Raw genomic sequence first — 20,570 nt, forward strand, 5'->3', positions numbered from 1 at the left:
TTACCTAAGTTAAGTAACTTGTTCTTTAGGGTCAAACTGGCCCAAGGTAAATGAGGGCGGACTGCTAATCTTGCCAAGCCTAAATCTTATTAATGAAACCCTATCCCAAGCATTGAGCAAAATCTCAAGATACGGTTCCATCCCTGGTGTAGGTTGAATCATCAGGTGCTGTCTGTTTGCAGGCTTCCTCAGTTTGGCCAGCTCTTTCCTCTATCCTATGCTCACTAAAACTAGATTTAACCCAATTTTTGTCTCATAGATAAATTGACCGGCTTGGAGAAAATGGCATGTCTTCTTAACTTGGAGACAATCCATGATAATCTCCCTGTTCAGAGTGGCCTCTGGATTACACCAGACTGAATGGGTCACGTTGATGTAGTCTTCCACGTTGGATAGTCTAAGTTCTTTGTGGCCAGTAAAAGTTAGTGCACTCTGTGACATACCAAGGATGCGCTTGCATACTCTATTTTCCTCAACCTGCAGACATTTGGTGACTTTGTAACCTCACAGCCCAGAGCGATATGTTAAAACATGTATGCACTTTGTTTTATAGATTTTGATAAGAGGGGCAGTGAGCTTTTTTCTAATTTTGGAGACAAGGCTTAACAAATTTCCAATTGGGTTAAAAAACTTCACCCTACTCTGGTTCACGCAGGGCCCCAAGTCTCCCAAGAATGTAATGTAACCTCCAAATAGGGGAGTTCCTGCATTCCTATACTGGGGTGCACCAGAGCGCGAAACAGCACGACTCCAAATTCTTGGAGCCATATGCCACTACAAATGTTTTTGTGAGGTGTGTGGCCAAGCCTAGGCCTTCAATGAAACCAACTGCCACATGCATCAACAGAAGGAATTGCGATTCCTAAATAGCGATTTTTAAGGAATTGCTATTTAGGAATTGCAAAAGCCTATGCATTTAGGAATTTCTATAAAAATAGCGATTCCTACACATTCCTTAACCCCTTCCCCGCTCGTCATGAGTTGCAACCCTCGCACGCTCATGACGAGCTGAGCTCGTCATGTAACGCGGCTTTTTTAAAAACGCCGCGCACAGCGGGAAAACCGCTAGCGGCGATGCGGTTAATTGCTACTCGCAAATTGCTAGTCGCAATTAAGGAATGCTGTCCCATTCATTCCTATGGGCCTTCAGGCCCATCGGAATGAATTGGAGATTGCATGAGCAATTTGTGAGAACCAGTAGGTACTCGCAAATTGCTCATGCAATTTCAAGGGTACAAGGGTGTCAAAATTACACCCTGTTGCACCCCTGAAATTGATCTGTGCACATATGTTGCACATGCAAACATGAAACTTTGAAAAATGCACAAAAGTGCATTTTTCAAAGTTTTTGCAAATTACCATGAAGCTCAACTTCATGGTGATTTGCTACTCCTATTAGCAAAATCGCTAATTTTTTTACTTTAATGCATTGCATTTAAGGAATCTCAATTTGGGATTACTCAAATGCAATTGCAATTTAAGGAATCGCAATTTAGAGTTTCCTTAAATTGTGATTTTTGCATTTGGGATGATGCATCCCAAATGCAAAAATACCGGTTGCAAAGGGGCAGATTCTGAGAATCTTCTCATTTGCGACGGTTTTTCCTTTGCTGCATGTGCCTGTAAGAAATGTGTCAAAAAAATTGGAGACTATTAGATTTTCTCTACATTAAAACAGCATCACCTGCATTTAGAAGAACAGGGACCATTGACGGTTGGCATGTCCCTGCCCTTGCTAACTACAGTGGAATCCAACTACTGTGTATATATAGTAAAAATTAAATAGGTACCAAAACATATCCCTGATGGACTCCTCGTTCCAGGCTAATACTTTGTGCATGCATCAATAGGCCAAAATCTAATTGTAGCTTTAAGGTCCATATAAAGGACATGTAAGCAAGACATCCAGCGCTTTTGACGCCCATGGATTCTGACATGTCCCATATTTTAAATCTAAGCACGCCGTCAAAAGTGAGATCAATAAAGGCGAAGTAAACGGAATCACCTCTAGCTATTAAATATTTACTAATTAGTAAATGCAATTTGAGACGCTACTCCTGTGTGCTCAGTCCGGTTTGAAAGCCGTACTGTACTTCCGAGATAATTCAGCGGCACACAATATAATTGTATTAATTATGACCCTGCCAGTGACTTTCACAGAAGAACAGCTTGAGGGAAGCACGGTTCCCTTTAAAAAAAAAAAAAAAGGGACGATTATGGCCAAGAGCCACGACTCAGGCAGGCCATTCTATCCGGCTGAATTAGCATAATGTGCTATAAAGGGCGCCCCCAAGTCCACATTCAGTGTATATATATATATATATATTTCCATACTACTGAGACGTTGCAAACACCGGGGATAGAGGTCGCCCCGGAAACTATCGACTCTCACCCATTAGCCGAGCAGCCGCTCTGCAAATGCACTCTAATCCAGCCTTTTCCAAAATCCAGACACGAAAGCGCGTGTGCTTGTAATTAACTTTTATTACGGTTCCAGCATGGTGTCAACAGAGTCACAGAAAACCCAACGCGTTTCGACGACAACAAATCGCCTCCGTGACCAAGGCGATTTGTTGTCGTCGAAACGCGACAACAACGCGCTTTCGTGTCTGGATTGGAGTGCATTTGCAGAGCGGCTGCTCTGCTGGGTGAGAGTCGATATATATATATCTCCATAGGTACCCATTTGGCCTTGGAGCTTTATACCAGGGCTTTCGCAAATGGCTTCAGCCGCTTCTTCCACAGTGATGTCGAAACCAAGGGGAAGCATTGGCACCGAAGGTTCAAAGTCATCACTGACTATATCGGACTTGTGGTCATCTTTTCTGAAAGAGCCACCCATGCTTCGTCACTACTGTTGGCACACACCAAAATATTGGAGGCTTCAAAAGGTGTATTATCATTAGGGCTCCCGGTTTTATAGTATTTATTTTTTTGACATTTCTGTCTGTATTTATCGATATTAATTTTTTGTCAACTTTATCTGTATGTATGCATATTTATTATGGATTATGTGAGAAAAATAAAACTGAAACAGGTATATTTCCCGTTTATCTAACCAATAAGTATGCAGTAATGCTTGAATGCCAGCCAGGTTTCAGTGATATGAACACCCGAAGATAAATCGAGGCACTTATATGAAAGTATGTGCATTTCAGTGTCAGCTTTGTGCCGATCACTGTTGTTTAAGCCTCTTTACTAAAATTCCTTTCTTTTTTTTAATCCCATTGCCTATTAATCCACACAGTTATTGAGCTGGCAGTCATGGCAAAGTGTACTTAGAATCTCTCAAAAAACACCCAACGTCCGTTTTTCTCCACATTTAAAAATAAATACAGACCAGAAAATGAATGGTTTTCTGTCTGTAATTTGTCTGTAAAAACAGGGAGCCTTAATTATCATTAACAGTCCTTGAAGAAGTAACCAATATGGTCCATACGTCATCCGTTAACTCTACCTGCTAATAGCGAGCGTGCATAATCTTCTACGGGTAGCAGTTGTCTCAGAGTCCCTTGGAGTAGCCCTCAAGTCCCAGTGCAGACATCTGTTAGCCTCCTTACATGTCTTTGACAAACCAGGAGTAATAGCATCTTTGTACTTGTTTTGGGCTTTAAAAAGTAAGATTTAATGTGTCCCAGTGCCTAAAGGGTGTCCACATTGTAGCTTGTACCTGGAATTGGATTAAGACAGTCATACAACATAACCGAAGGATTGGTACAAAGCCTATGCTGGACATCGCTCAAATTAGCGGTTCTTCATACTGGCCTTAAGCAGTCTTCCCTAGGGTGGTCGTTAACACCCTTTCCAACAATGTTCCATGTGCAATTGTCCTGGCATTCTAAGGTAATAGAGAGTGGATCGTGGCCACCATAAATAGTGGCGCAGACAGCCCCTTTTACAATGCAGGTAAGAAATTTCCTACTGGAATAAATGTAATCAATTATTGACATATCCACCCCTCAAAAATCTAGATTGTTAAATATTGTGGTGCAACCTGTTTAAACACATTGCAGAGCTCTAACTTAAGCTGATAGGGTTGGAACATCAACCCTTTGTGGTTCCTGGTACTAACAGGGACAACTGAGGAGTTATGTGTGAATATATATTCTTCTGGGCCTTCAACGCGTCCAAGTTTTGCATTGAAATCCCCTGCAATGGTTTGTTGAGACTGCTCAAAGTCACCAATAAAATCAAAAAGAGTTGAGAAATTAGGGATATCATTAGTAGAAAAATGATTGTTCTAAAAATTAATAAGAACAAAACTTTAAGCTTTAGGCCATTTTAGTTGGAACACCTCAATTAGCCCATTTTTCGTTTGGATGGGCAGTATAGTACAATCATGGTGGTTTTAAACCAAACGGCTAACCCTGCATGTCCCCTTCCAATCCCAGAGGGTGAGGCCGGGACAGCGAAACAAAAAAACCATCACAAAATATAACCCTGGAGACCCATGTCTCCTGTAGTACGACTGTCCTATGAATTGATAACATCCACCCAGTTCATTCAGTTTAGCGCCAAGCCCTGCTATATTCCAGCTCCGCATCTTAACCTTCTTATTTAGATGGGATGATACCAAGAGGGACTGTGCTATGGGGCAATTTCTACCTCCTTAGTCATGATATTAACAAGAGGCTTAGCGGTCACCCTGCCAATAGAATTGACCTCAATAGTGGTTTCAGCTAAGGGCAGTGAGGTAGGGCCTTTCTGTCAATCGTTACTGCACTCCCCAGCCAGGACAGTAAAACTATTGCTAGTGGGCACAGAGTAGGATACACCCTGTGGCGACTTTGGAGTCTCTGTTACGTCATCTCGGCGCATACGACGCCAGCGACGCGATCGTTCCCTCCTCCTGGAACGGGAGCGCGATCTCCCAGCACGTGGGCGCTCCACCGGTTTCCGTGGAGGCGTCTTCCGTGGCCTATCCTGGGGTTTAGGTTTTGGAGTCCCCTTAGGCGGTGTCGGAAGCGGAGGCAGTGACACCGATCTCGGTGGTAGGACAGGAGGTACCTCCGGCCGAGGAGCGGCCCCATGAGATGGGACCGGTGGCGGAGGCTGCCCCGCAGGAGGAAGTGGAGGAAGTGGAGGCAGCGGCGGATTGGTGGCAGGAGCCTCCTTAGGTAGAGGAGGAGGAGTGGTAGGCCGAGGTGGTGTATAGACCACCGAGTACACCGAGCCCGGTGACTTCTCCGGGGGAGGAGACTGCGACCCAGACCCTCCAGAAGCTGAGCGACGCCTCCAGCGTCCTTCCCCAGATCCAGCGTGACTTATCGTGCCAGAATCCCTTCTGCGCCGCTTAGGGGAGGCGGAAACCTCGGGGACGCCGATCTCTTCCTGCTCGACGTCGAGCGTTGTTTTTTTCAGGCGTCAAACGTCGACCCCTCGACTCCGGCGTCGAACGCCGTCTTCTCGACGTCGAGTGCTTCTTCCTCGACGTCGACCGTCGCCACCTCGACGACGAGCGGTCAGACATCGACGACGAGCGTCGACTTTTCCTCCGCGCCGACCGTTTTCTCGCGGTCCTCGACGTCGAGGATCCCCCTCGACGGCGACCGTCTGCTCGACGGCGACCGGCGGTGCCTTCTTCGACGTCGATGCCTCGACGCCGACGATGACGAAGATGCCGTCGGCGGTGACTTCGACGGCGGCCGTCCCAGGCCTCTCGACGTCGACCGTCCACGCTGTCTCGACCCGGAGCCCCGGGGAGAAGGGGAACACACCGTCGTCATCCCTCTCGACGTCGTCGTCGATGCAATCGACATCGACGGAGACCGGGATATTTTGCTGGGCTTTCTGCCTCTGGGGAGCCCCCCAGAGGCCTCAGCAGGGGCAGAGGGAGCCTTCCCAGCCTGCCCAGACCCACCTGCAGCCTGCAGTCGCCTCTCTTCCAGGCCTTGAAGCCTAATCTTCAGCCTGTCCCTCAGGGTCCTTGTAGAAAAGGTCTGGCAGATGTCACAATCTTCAGGGACATGTGCTTCAGGGAGGCAGAGTATGCAGACGTTGTGTGGATCAGTCTTGGCCGTCTTCCTTTCACATGCTGGGCACTTGTCGAAGAGAGCAGGCATTTTAGAGCCCTAAAAAGCCTGAACAAATACACAGAAGTGAAGGGAAACACCAAGTACACAACTGAAACACTTTTAAAGCTAAAAGTGCACAAAATTCCAATAAACCCTTGAAAAAGGGAGAGCTCAATGCACCAGGGTCCTGTTAGCAGGAGCCGGAAAAAAGAACTGAAAGTAAGAGGGACCTGCTGTTCATTCTGGGATACTGGGAGAAGTTCTGGAAAGTTCTCTTAAAGGCACAGTATCCTATTTAAGCCACATAATGGCAGCCTATGGGGCTTGTCTGTCCATGCCTTCCTCTATCATTCCAGAGGGTTTTTGCTGTTAAAGCAAGGGAAATCTGGACAGGCTTTGCTGTTTGTGGATTTTTTGGTGGAATTTCTAGTTGAAGTACTGGACAGTGTAGCCTGTGGATATAGGCTGCATTATTTGTCTTTAAATTCTCTCTTAAGTGTCTTTGCAGTTCTGCAATTTTCTGACAACTTAAGAGATTATTTTTGATTGCCGAGGTCCTCGGGCATGGGCGGGACTGTTCACTAGATTATGACTATACACAGAGATCCCCTACTACAGAACTTGTGCATTACAATGCCAGGTAGTCCAATCTCTCCACTCTCTGTAATGAAATCCTGTTCATACTAAAACCACCTCTGAGATCTATGGGGATTTAAACACATATACTAAGTTTTGGATGTGTCGACCTCAAGACCACTCTCAACACAGAAAAGCGTAAATTTGGTCAAAGTATTTTGCAGCCCCATATGGGTGCACTTAATCAACAAGGTGGCATCAGCAAATAGCACAGGTGTAGACCAACCACATAGGCTGGGAGAATAATGGGTGCAATTAAGTAGATAGTAGATTGTTAATTTACAGTAGGGTAAACACACAGACCTCTTGAACACCACCCTCAATCGAAATGCTTTTGGTTAGTTCCCTCCCGGGACCCCATCTCACTTGGGTGTAATTTGATTCATGCAGCCTCATATGTTTAGTAAGGAAGTGTCCATCCCAATCTGATCCAGCACGGACCACAGCTTACTCCTAGAGACCAAATCAAAAGCTGATTTAAGGCCTACAAATGCCACATAGAGATTGTCGCTGGTCAGCAGGAGATAGTTTTATTGCATCAATGTTTACTGAAAAATGTGGTTTACTGTTTGAGTCTTCGGCCTAAATCCAGCTTGTAGTAGAGATAGAATACTACCTTCAGATATCCCCTCCTTAATCTTATTCAAGACCTTATGGCAAAATAACTATTGTAGATTATCAATAAGGCTTATGGAAGGTTAGTTACCAGGGTTGTTCCTATCGCCCTTTTATACACAGGAGTAACATCTGAAAGAGACACTGTAGTGATAGATTCCTTACCTTAGAATATTCCCCAGGCATCAGACTGGTTCCGGAAAGTTTTCTGCTTAGCAGTACCCCTGCGTGCCGGTAGGTGGCGTCGTGCGGCTCTGCGTCTGTCACTGGCAACGTGAGTGCCGAGATGACGCCACGGAGACTACTTATGCGCCACCCATGCACGCTGACGTCGGTTTTCTTTTTCCGCGCCGAAATCTCAGATCCGGATTGAGCACGTACCTCAGTAATTTTTTTACCACTTTTTTGAGACTTTTGTCTCCATCTCTTGTCTTCTGGTGCACGTAGGGATGCCCGGCTTTAAGTCTTGTGGGTCGTGCCGCCGTCATATGTCAGTGGTGGACCCCCATGATGTCTGCCTCTACTGCCTGGAGACCAACCATGACTCTCGGGACTGCCATGCCATGGCTCCCGCGGGAGCGGCGCCGGAAGTTGCTGGAGGTCCGGCACTCCTCTCACTGCCGCTCTGGGTCTGGAGGCTGTTCGCGGGACCGGAGCCATCGCTCCTCAGGCTCTAAGTCTTCACCTTCAGATTCCGGTAAGCGATGCCATAAGAAGAAGTTGAAGAAGCGTGTTCGCTCTCCGACGTCCCACCGTCTCACCTCGGAGGCGGACGAGGGGGACAGGGACTCTGCCCCTGCGGCTCCTCCAGAGCCTGGGAGTCCTGTGGCCTTTCCGCTATACCCGGGTCCGTCGGTGACTCCCGAACAGATGCAAGAGTTTCTTGCTGCCATGGACCGCCTGTTTAGGCTTTGGGCTCCCGCCAGTGCCCCTGTGGGCCTCACGGTCCCGTGTCCAGATCCTGTTGGCCCGGTGGCACCGCCTCTGGCGCCGGCCCCGGAGCCACTGGATCCAGCGCCCTCGGCTCCGGCGCCACAAGGTGCAGCACCGCTGGCTCCGGCCAAGCGCCGCCACATGCGCCGCACTGGGTGCCGTTTATCCCGCCCCTGCCCCGGTTCTCAGACCATTTCGTTCCGACCTGGGATCCACATTGGGGTGCGGCTCCGGTTCGGCCCCAGCCAGCGCCGCTCCCGGCGCCGCTTGCCCCCTCTCTGGCTCCGGCCCTGCCGCCCAGCTCCTTCTACTCCGGAGCGGCAGAGTGACTCCGAGCAGGATTGGGTAGATGACCTTCAAGATGCGGGTGAACTTGATGTGTCTTCTGACCCGGGGTTTGCCTCACTTCCGCCTACTATGGAGGAAGGCGCTTCCTACACTATGGTGTTGCGTCGAGCCGCGGAGGCTCTCCATCTCCACCTCCCTACGGTGGCTCTTAAGACCAACTTCCTTACGGAGGTGCTCCAGACGGCGCCTACATCTTTGGAGCCGCTGTTCCCTTTCAGTGAGGCCCTTACCGAAGTCCTCTTGGGTACTTGGTTGCGGCCGGCCTCTTGGCACCAGTGGATAAGAACGTCGCTAGGCGTCATCGCCCGACACCTGGTGATCCCGCCTTCTTGACCACTCACCCCACGGGTGAGAGCCTGGTCATTCAGGCCTCGACATCACAGAGTGCCTGTCCCTCGGCTCCGCGGGATAAGGACTCTAAGAAGCTGGAACAATATGGCAAGAGGTTCTCAGCCAGGTTGGGGTTGAGGCCGGTTAATACCGCCTGCTTATTGGGCCGTTACTCCCATGCAGTATTGGATTCGGTGGCAGAGGTTCTGCCTCCGTGCTCTGAGGATGTCCAGGCTGACTTTTCCCAAGCGATTGTGGAGGGCAAGGATGCAGCGAAGTTTGCCACCAGTTGTGGTTTGGGCAGGGCGATTTCCACGACTTTGGCGTTGCGGCGCCACACCTGGTTGCGTTCCACTGGGTTCTCACCCGATGTCCAGAGCTCACTCCTGGACATGCCCTTCGTTGGCTCCTGCCTCTTTGGTGATAAGGCTGACAATGCCCTGGAGCGCTTTGAAGACTCTCGTGCCACGGCCAAGTCTTTGGGTCTTTCCTTGAAAAACCCTGCCACACCGGGGATTCGTTCCTTTCGTGGCCAGGGCAGGGATACCCAGGTGCGCTCTTCCAGCAAGCCTGTGCAGAACCAGCCTCAGCGAGGCCACGGATGTGGGTTCCGCGGGGGCGAGTCTGGTAACTAGCGTGTGGGTCAGTCCACTTCCACCCCCGCTGCTTTCGCCTCAAAACCTTTCTCATCCTAGCTTCAGGGGGCACCCCACGCCAGTGGGTGGCAGAGTTCGCCTCCACCACTGGCGCGAGATCACTTTGGACAAGTGGGTGCTGCAGATGATCTGCGAAGGTTACTCACTCCCGTTTGGCCTCCCCTACCGCCATGCCACCTTGGTACCACCGCATGTCGGGGGATCATTTGGCTCTTCTCCGTCAGGAAGTCTCGGTCCTCCTGGCCAAGGGGGCCATCGAGTACGTTCCCGATCAGGAAGTACTTTCTGGTCCCCATGAAGGAAAAGGGGGGCTTGCGCCCCATCTTGGACCTCAGGGACGTCAATCGCTTCTGTAAGAGACACTAACTAATGTCTCTTACAGCTATATCGTTACACAAGTAGTAACTTGTGCTTTTGCGCCCATCCATGTTTCTGGAATGTTTTCACCTCCCAGAATATGTTTAGATAGTTGGTTAATATACGGAACCCATACTTCCTGAATGATAAAGGTCACCTGGGATATTATCAGGCCCAGAAGATTTCCCCTGGCTTAAGATGTTTTATTACTCTTTTTGCCTCAACTAGGGTGAAAATAAGGATTGAAACTTTACTAGTCTCCCTAATAGGTTGTGCCACTACACTCGCATTAGGCTGAAATGTTAATATTGAGTGAGCTAAAATCTTGTTCCCAACAGCAAGTGGATATATGATGTTGCAATTGCTGAGTATCTTTCAGGCTGCCTTGGTCAACTATGTGCCAAAAGGATTGAGATTCTCTGAGCTTGAAGGCTTTAAGCAAGTCCTCCCAGCTGCTATCTGTCTATTCCTGTTTGGTTTTAGCAATGATACCTTTGTAACAAACTCTTGTTTCCATAATCAAATGAGTATCCCTTTGTCTCAAAGCAGCTAGTAGTGCAGATTTTGCTTTCTTGCACTGCGGCTTGAAAAAAGATGGAGAATAAGAATTGGCAAGATTAGTCTACGTCATTTTGTGGAAAATATATCAAGCTCAACGAGTAAAGCAAATGGACGTGTGTTTCAATAAAATAATTCCCAGTATCATCTTTATCTTCCAAAGGATCTATTTATGTACTGAATGTGTTAATTCCTGGCCCCATACTCTGACAGCTTGCTTTCAGTAGCCGTTAAAAGGCAGAGTACCGGTAGAATGCAGGCAGATGAAATAGATTTGAATGAACCGCTTATCGGAGTTTAAAAATAAAAATAAAATGCCATCATTGCTGTCCCGGAGATATTGAGGAGGGCAAGGGGGAGTCACAAAGTTCCAACAGTGATTGGTCTGCCGCAACATCCCTTGGTCTTAACTGTTTTCCTAGTTTCTTGCATTTAGCGTGGAGTGGTCTGGCCACGGGAAGCAAAGTTGGTGCCTTTTGCGAAGGGCATCTTGGCGGGGGGGGGGTTTGACTGTTAAAATTCATTCTGGACTTCTACTTTTAGCCCCTACTGCTGATGCAGGAGGGGCTCACAGTATGACCATGAGGGAACAGATCAAGGATGCAGGGGAGAGCCGCCGATCCGTGAGCTGTATTAATCTAGGTAGGCCTGGACAGTGAACTCTGCTGTTTGTGGTTTTATACACTACGCGCTCTGCGGAGCTCAGATAACTCTGCTCCACGTAGCGCTAATGGTAAGGTGGCGAGCGTGAGCTGCTGCTTGAGTAGAATTTCTACCTGAGTGGCGGGACAATCCGTGTGAACAGCAGTTCGCTCCTCGCTCTGCTGCTTTTGGAACTCCACTGAGTTTTTTTGTCACTTCGTGGCCGAACTCCGCCCAGGCCTAATTAGGACTCCTGCTTCCTGCCCGATGAAACCATCCAAATTAGAACTTTTTACTCTAGTTAGATTGAATGCCTCCAACTTGCATTTGCCCATGTTTTGGCTTCTCACACTTAAGTCGCTCAAGACTGCGTGTATGTAGTCACAAACAAGCTGTCGCCACTCTAGCTATAATCGTACAAGGCAGCAGAAAAGCCTTTAGGTGAAGCCAATGAGGATGTTAATTGCACCTTACCAGGTTAAAGAAACTTATGACGTGGCCAAAAAATGCCGAACCACGAATGGGGCCAAGCCATAGACAGGCCCGGGCGTGTCCTACCCAGTGGGTAGATAAAAGTGCTTTACAGTGCTGCAAGATGCTGTGGCTTCCTGCTTCCGCCCCCTCCTTGTCCTTAAGGGTTTCTGTGACGAGTAATCCTTTGCTGCAGTGGGTGATGGGAGTCCCGATCATGTGACACCTTTATCCATTTTTTTTTTTACATTTTCGTCAACAGTACTTTGCATACCTTGAGTTTTGTTTCCATACTTTATTTGTTAAAATTATTAAATGGCAAGCCCCAGATTGCAGTGTGCTGTTGACAAGAACGCTGACTGTAACTAATCATGTAATTCGGGTGCAGAGAGAATCAAGAGAGGACCGGTGATGCAAAAGGTGGGTACAGTGTGTTGAAAAAGGCACTCAAGTAAGGAAAGACAATAATGCAGAGAGAGAGAGTGGGTGCTGAATAGAAACTCAAGAAGGTAAATAGTGAGCAGCTGTTGCAAAGACTGGGACCTAGAAAGCCGAGCAAGGACACAAATGGACACATTGTTTTCATAATAAGTCCCCCCTACGCCAACACCATTATCCTCAAAAGGCCCGCTAACTGTATGCACAGAAATCTAGCTTTTCGTGGGTTGGACGAGGAGGACCTCGGAATTCCTAACTTGCAACAATACTTTCAGGCGGCGCAACTGAGATATCTGGTGGAATGGTACAGGCCTGAGTCGGAGAAGGGATGGCTCTTCCAAGACCGGGCCATGGCCCAGCCCTCTTTATGGAAAATGCCCTTTCTCCGTTGCGCGCACAGACAGCGCCACCTTCAGAAATCACTAATTACGCGCACAGTGCTGGGTGTGTGGTATTCGGTGGCTACTAAACGGGAACTCACAACATTCCCGTCCCCGCTAACTCCTCTACTAGACAATCCGGACTTCGTCCCAGGAATGGACGCCCACATGTGTCTACAATGGCGGGGTTCCAGCTGCAGATCGGCGGGGTATCTTTTTGACTTGGAGGGCTTTCTTCCATTCTCTACGCTGTCACAGTTCTACGACCGTGTCGCCGTAACTCTTTCAATATTTCCAACTTCGGCACTGGTTGACACAGCCGGAGATTAGTTCCCTGGTTGGTAGGCGAATGACAGGATTTGAAAAATGGCTAGTTACCAAAGAGTCGGACGGCGGTTTAATTAACAGATCTCTATAAGATGCTTTTTCCATCCTCCGAGATACATCGCTCGGCCGGCCAACGGCGCTGGGAGGAGGAATTGGGGAGGACGCTTGCGATCCGGGAGTGGCAATCGATATATTATAGGGCCAACCACACGGCTAGGAACACGGCGGGTAGGGAGACAGCTGTAAAGCTAGCAACATACTGGTATTTGACCCCAGTTAGATTACACAGGGGCAATCCATCCCGCAGCTCGGCCTGTTCGAGAGGGTGTGGGGAGAAAGGTACCCTAACACACCTTTTATGGGACTGCACGGAGGTCACGGCCTACTGGACGTCTGTTCTCAATGACATAGATACTTCCTTCGACACTGAAATTCCACGGTTTCCAACATACACCATTCTGGGACTCCCGAATGCACTCACTTTCCCACTAAAATCCATCATAGGGCGGCAAATGGTTCTGGCACTACAAGCATCCTCCCAACACATCCTGTCTCTTTGGGGGACTAGCACGAGACCCACGCACACGGGCTGGTTGCACAAACTCTGGTACACAATGGGGATGCAATGCATTCAGGCTACACTCATAACTCCTCCAATACGACCTGGCAATCACTGATAACACTCCTATCCAAGGAATTCAACGAAATAACTTGCCCCAGATACCTCTGCCTTTTAAGCCTTACAGATGCAGACCATCCTGATGCAGAATCCAAACTGGAGGCATCGTGACTGTTCTGCACACGAGATTCATCTAATCGCGTATTTCGGCACACTGGTTGGGGGGAGGGGGGTTTGGGGAAGGTGGGGGGGTTTGTTTGCTATGATGTTCTCCGCTTGTGTTCACGAGAGTCTCATGTCTAGATTCACCATTAGTCATAACGGCACTATCCACGGACATTTGCGGTGCCGGAAGCCTCCTGCATGTTACGTTCCGCTTCATGTAAAGTGGTTAGTACAGTCTGCCATTAGCATGCTTTCGTGGACTTACTGCAGTAATGCAATGTATTTGCTTTTCTTTAAAATCAATAAAACAAATTTAAACAAAAAAAAAGGCTCGCTAACCTATTTCCACAAACAAATGATGCTCATAGCAAATGCACTACTCCCTTCGGCAGACCCATCTCACTCAGACTACTGCCCCTTTTCCCACACATTCATAACTTTCCAGCTGGTATATTTGGCAGTATTCAAAATGTTGAAAATGGTCAAATGAATACAGCTTGATTTGTTGGTCTTGTAAGCCTTTGTATCAAGTTATTTAAAAATCTATTTTTTACTTTGCTTTCTTTCCCTGATCCAGGTAATGCAAGTCCCCGCTATATCAGATGTACTTCTTACAACTTTCCTGCCACCTCTGACATGGCAAAGCAATCCCAAGTGCCTCTGGCAGCTGTCATTAAACCACTTGCTATACTACCAGCAGACGAGGTAAGAAGACCACATCAGTGAACAGCAGGATAGAAGGAGTTGTATGTATTTGTAGAGGATGGCATTGCTATAGACTCAAACAATTTAGCACCATTAGCTGATAATCAGAATGTTGTTAATGCTTGTATTTCATGCCACGGTGTGCTGCAAGCTGGCACTATTGTGTAACGCAGTGATGCAAGGTATATATTTACTGACCAGCGACATTAATTTCGGAAAATGTGCTGATGTGCATGCTTGAAATTAAATGGTTAACCATGTAAACTTCATATAACAAATTACTATCACGCAGCTCAGCCCTGATACATGGTGGAATGGGGAATACGGCAACTGAAAAGGCTTGTGCTTTGTGAATCGGATAAATTCAGGTGGCCACATTTGGAAAATCCACTGACTTCCTAGAGAATTGCAGTGTTTGGGTCTGTACTCTTTGTCCCATTACGAGTGACACACTGGCTGCCTAGGGCGCGGTTATGATCAGGAAATAACTTTCTGCATGCCCATTCCCTCTTACACCCATTAGTAGCAATGCTGACTTCACTCCAGGCGTGGACCAAAGCCAATTTGTGGAATGGCAGGTACCCAACTAGAAGCTGGGTATCCAGGATATCAAGTTGTTTGAACAGGTTAAACGGGACTACAGCCTCCCTGTAACTGAGAGACTGCGCTACCCCCAAATAAAATATTGGGTAACCCATAGCAGGTGAAACCACTGGCCTCCATACCCATGACCGACTTTGATATTTGTCTCTTACATAAATCATATGAGCAAAGTCTCATCTCTGAAATGTATAAGCTTATTAACTTTTATAATTCTCAAATGCAGACAGTGAGACAACAGTGGTGGGGGAGCCTGAAATTGGGAGAAAAATTACAAACAAGGAGTGGGTAGGAATACCTTCCGGACCACAGGTGAGGACTTCCAGCAGGACAAGGGGACACTTTGCCAAAACTGCCACATATAGGTATGATAGCCCTAGGATGATACATGAGAAATTGGGGCAACCCTGGGACCCTCCCTCACTTGGCACTATGGCACTGTCCCAAACTTCAGAAATATTAGAGGGAAGTACTCAATGTTGATTTGACGTTTGCGGTTCTGATGTTGAGACTCCCAGCATGTAATCCTGGGTGTCGCAGACTGCCTTTCTTATCCTTTAAAATTGTCCAGGGGTCGATAGATGTCCATATTGCTTTGTGCAGCTAAATTAGAGATTTTGAATCTCTAGGCAGGCAGGATACCCACTACCTATAGATCATGGCTGTGCTGGGTATGGGACATACTCTGAATCGAAAAATATAACTGGGGCTAGTAGGTGGGGGTGACGTTTTGGCAAAATTGTTATAAATCTATCTTAACCACTTTAGCAACAGAATTTACAGAGGTAACATGTCCTAAGTATTTAAATGTCGTACTCATCACAGCCTCACTTGAACAGGATGCGTTGTGGTGGGGAGGTAGGATCATTGATAGGCTTTGAATGGCGTGGGTAACGTTGTCATGTGATCTGTTTTGTTGTAAAACTGTTAAGAGATTGGAGTGTCTCAGAGTTCGGGTGGGTTAGGCTCGTTTAGTTTTGTTAGCTTAATGCAACTATGCCCGCTTGATCAGGGCATATCCCTGGTGATTCAACACCTGGCATGTTCCTTGAACACCAGGGGGAACGAACTCAGCCCCAGGTGTTCGATGGATAACGAATGGCGTCTTCACTCAGAGGTGGTGCAAGGTCTCTTTCAGTGGTGGGTAGAGCCTTGGTTAGATCTATTTGCCCCCGAAAACTCGCATTTTTTGTCGCAAGTGGAGTTGCGGTTTTCTATACGCCTCTCCGCCTATACCACTTCTGCCTAGAGTCCTGAAGAAGATTAAGCGCGACCTGGCCCAAGTCATTCTTGTGGCTCCAGATTGGGCACGAAGAGTCTGGTATCTCAAACTGCTCACTATGGCTGTCGATCCTCTGATCAGACTGCCTCTTCGGCAGCATCTTCTGTCATAGCAGCAGGGGACAGTCCTCTAGCTGAACCTGTCCAGCCTCCACCCCTTCGCGTGGCAGCAGTTGACGTTGTTTAACCTGCCTCCTGAAGTCTGTAATGTTATCTTACCAGGCGTCCCTCCACTAAGACGGTATATGCCTGCATGGTGGACAGCAAATGACCTGAATCCGCTTTCCGCCCCTCTTTCTGAGGTTCTCTTGTTCCTCCTTTCTTTGGCGCAGCAGGGCTCTGCTCAGTCCACTCAAAAGCCTACCTCTCGGCTATTTTAGCCTTTCTTAGGCTTCCTGATCAGCCTTCTATTTTTAAGTCCCGTGTTGTAAATAGATTCCTTAGGGGCATTACTCATCTTTTTCCTCCTATTCTCTTTGTAATACCCCAGTGGGACTTGAACTTTGTGCTTTCATATCTTATATGTGCTCACTTTGAGCCGCTCCATAACTGTCTTCTCAGGCTTGCTACTTTGGAAACTGCCTTTCTGTTGGCCATCACCTCTGCACGCAGGGTGAGTGAGCTTAAAGTTCTTTCTTCCAAGCCTCCCTTTCTGGCTGTCCATCTGGACTAGGTCGTCCTTAGAACTAGACCTTCCTTTCTTCCAAAGGTGGTTACGTCTTTCCACATTGGCTAAACCATCACTTTGCCCACTTTCTTTCCGCCCGCATCTTTCAAAAGAGGAAGAGGCTCCACCGTCTGGATTGAAAACGCGCGCTTTCCTTCTGTCTGGATAGCACAAAGCAATTCCGGGTGGACAACCAGCTCTTTCTTGGGTATGTGGGCGCTAAAAGTCGGGCTGTGCACAAACGAACCCTCTCCAGGTAGCTCGTTCTGTGAATCAAAGTTTGCTATTCTTTGACAGAGAAGGAGCCTCCAGTAGGACTGCTCTCCCATTCCACCAGGGCGACGGCAGCCCCCTCAATTACATCTGTCAGGTAGCTACGTGGGCATCGCCGCAAACGCTCACTAGACACTACTGCTTGAACAGCCAAGTCTGGAGAGATGGCTTCCTTGGCCGTTCTGTTCTCCAGGGCTTTCTGGTTTGAACTTGGTTCTCAGACCCACCTCCGGGGTTGGTTTTGCTGAGTTAACTATTCTAAGGTACGGAATCTATAAAAAACAATTTCTTTCAGATGGACAAGTTACTTACCTTTGGTAACTATATATCTGTAAGAAACATAGGTTAGTTATAGATTCCTTACCGCCCCACCCATCCTCCCCGTTCTGCGAACTGACTTCTAGGGTGAATAACATCCTTTCAGGGCCCTAGTTTTGTGCACCAGTGGTCAGTGTCTTGCATGGCTCTGCGCTTGTGGCGTGGAAAGTTGTGTACTGAACTGACGTCAGCCCACGAAGGCGGCGTCTATATAGCTACCGCTAATCGATACCAGCAACCACGACGCCGACGGCTGATGCAGAGTTGACCGATGCCACCTTCCGACACGCAGGGGTACTGCTGACGAAAAGCTTTCCAGATCCAGTCTGACTCCTGGGGGTAATTCTAAGGTAAGGAATCCATAACTAACTTATGTTTCTTACAGATGTATCGTTATGGAAGCTAAGTAACTTGTTTGTTATACATTTTGGTGTTGAAGGCACTGAATTCATCTACCTTGGGAATATGCACACCTGAGTGGAACTAGCTGGGTTCAAACTCCTAGTTTACAGTTCACATAAACCTTGCCTGACCACCTTGCCAGTCATGTGAAGCTGTGTCCTGCCTCACACACTCCTCAATATCCCTTGCCATCCCAGGGGGTTCTGCTCACGCAAAGCTGGCAATTTACTTGATGCCTGAAACGAAAATGTGCCACCGCTCTGTTACCCTTCCGTGGCCTCCAGACAATTTGGATGACGCCGACCAGGTACATCGTTCTCCATTTCTTTTTGAAATTCTTACGCTTGCCCCACAAATAAACCTTCGACAGAGGCAGCGCAGTCCTTTAAACCCCTCTACCCCAGTCTACGGTTTGGTTTCCCCCCCCCCATACCATAGGGGGGTTCAAAACATTACCTGCCATTACCGAGCCCTCGTTGGTCCAGTGTCTTCGCACAAATCATGGCACGCTTTTCTCATATGCCTCCTCCCTCCCTTCCCAGGGGACACCCCTCCCCTTGTTGGTTTGCCACTAAGGTGGCTCGAACTGGTAATTTCTGGCACCCTGGCAGCTGTTATTGCACCGGCCTCTGATTACCACTTTGGGTGCAGCTTCTCCCAGTTCTTGCCTCTGTGCATTATAAAGGGATGCACATTCTCACCCCCCCCAACATTTTCCTCTATTAGTGCCTCTGAGTTGCATGCAGGAAGATACACCAGACTTTCTCGACTGCCATGACTCCCTGCACTCGATACTGCATGCTCTTGAGGAAGTTATTGCTACTCCTTTCCCCTGTAAACTTATCTCACGACCATTCCTAATACAAGATAAAGTACCTACATGTGTTTTTGGGGCAATATCCACCTGGATGACTTGCCTGGATCCCTCCCTTACTGTAGATCAGTGGTTATACTTTGGCGCCCAGACAAGAGCCCTGTCCTTAAACTAACGCCTGCGATGGATTTACATCAAGTTTCTACACCTTATGTACTGCGCCCCTCTTTCTTTACATTGAATGGGATTATTACAGGGTCGGGTTGATAATAAATGCACTTGGGCAATGGACCGGTATCCGAGTTGCATCTGCGGGCTGTTTTTTGGACAACATAGTGGCCAATTTGTGCTGTCTGTGCTGTTCAGATGGACCTCTGTTAGTTCCCTTTTTTCAACAGGGCGGAAGCGTCATTCCCAGTCTCTTGCTGGGCTGGTCCTTTCATGTATCCAGGTTGAACAGGTAGCTTGAGCAGAAGTAGCCTCCCTTATATTCATGTGCGTTTCACCATTCCATTGTAAACTAATTCGTGAACAAAGAGTCCTGGCAACATTTGCATTTTTTTTTATTTCAGTAATGTTAAGAAAACATGGGGGCTTGGCCGGGCGATCGGCAAGATTGTCGCACTGTAGTGCTCCTCTGCCGGCTACCGTTAATAATCCTTCATAATCCTGCCTATCCTGAGCCATCCATTGTTTTCCTTACTGGGATCGAGTAGCTGACACGGCGACCGACCAGCTGAGGTGTTTGTCCACAGCGGGAGCCACGGGAGGTGTCGGGCAGTGGGAGTGGCGGGCTGACTGCGCCTTCATAATGGCGGAGGAACAGTGAGAGGCCCGCTCGCCAAGATCTCTATCTGCCCGCGGCCGCTACTGGGAGGTGCGGAAGCTGCCTTGCACCACGGCGGAGACCTGCGGCTGGTACTGACACGCGGTCATCAGCTAAGTGCACTTGAGAGAGGGTGCCGATATCTGTGAAGATTGTGTGGGAGAGGGACTGGGCTCGCTGGGCCCCTGAGCTACGCAAGTGGCTGGCGTCTGCTGCTGGACTGGGCCGCGCGTGGCCCGCAAGACCTGGGCCTTCGGCGGAGCTCCTGCTCGCTGCTTCGGCGCTGCCCGGACTGTCCACGTTCCACCATCTACCCCCGACCAAGATGATTGAGGGTGCACTCCTCTCTTCGGTGGCAGATCTGCCAGGCTGAGTGTCTGCTGTCCCAAACACCTGAGCTACCTGAGAAAGGGCCTTCCCGACTTGGCTAGACTGCAGTTCGTTGTATACCGGCGGCTTCTGGGCCAGTCCACGACAGCGAGCTCTACAATTTTGGGTGAGATTGCATTATCCCATCATCATGAGTCCTGCTTGCTGAGCCCCCCCCCCACCTCCCTGGAATTTATCTACTGGTGGTCTGTCCTGTGACCTTCGGTGGATGACACTGGGTCGCCAAGTGGAAGCGCAGCTGGAGAGGCCCTAAAGTATAGCTGCTGGACGTGATTCTGCCAGGTGTGTGGGGGTCCAACATCATTTTACTGACATACCCAGTGCCTGTGTGATTCGTCTCTGCTCTTATGGCATAACCTCAATGTGACTGCTGGCGGAGTCGCCCTTGCGCATGGAAAGTGAAATAGAGGCCTACTCGGCTGTGTCTTCCCTCGGCCTAGAGGGTGTATAAGGGAAACTCTGTTGAGTGCACAGGGGACATTATCTGGATACCTGTCACTAAAAACCGTTAGAGTGTGTGCACGATGGGCAAGCCGGACAAACCTCAACCGCGCCTTAATTTTGAATTACGTAAGGGCGGTAAAGCTACTCAAAACGCGGCCTCTGACTCAGAACTCGAATCGGCTTCGCAGGGCCCTACAGCGCTGGAGAAATCGCTAGCTGCCATACAGGCCAGTCTTCAGGCGATAGATGGATAGAGGCCTTTAATGGCAGGATGGACCATTTCTCTGCGAAGCTTGATAAGCAAGTGGCACACATAGGTGAGGCCGAGCAACACAACAGACACGGAGGACGTTCTGCAATA

The 20,570-nt window shown here is 48.6% G+C and overlaps 1 protein-coding gene across 8 annotated transcripts in view; it reads left to right on the top strand.

Moving 5' to 3' along the window:
* The window catches only part of SEC24C (SEC24 homolog C, COPII component), a 1,539,459-nt gene that overhangs the window by 535,017 nt on the left and 983,872 nt on the right, over nt 1-20,570 (top strand). For all 8 annotated transcript variants that reach the window (XM_078643234.1, XM_078643230.1, XM_078643232.1 and 5 more), the window contains one exon: nt 14,067-14,194. In XM_078643234.1, coding sequence (XP_078499360.1) covers nt 14,067-14,194 — 128 coding nt within the window. The remainder of the gene's footprint in view (nt 1-14,066; nt 14,195-20,570) is intronic.

The sequence above is a fragment of the Lissotriton helveticus genome, chromosome 5_1 (assembly GCF_964261635.1).
Source record: "Lissotriton helveticus chromosome 5_1, aLisHel1.1, whole genome shotgun sequence".
Taxonomy (NCBI): domain Eukaryota; kingdom Metazoa; phylum Chordata; class Amphibia; order Caudata; family Salamandridae; genus Lissotriton; species Lissotriton helveticus.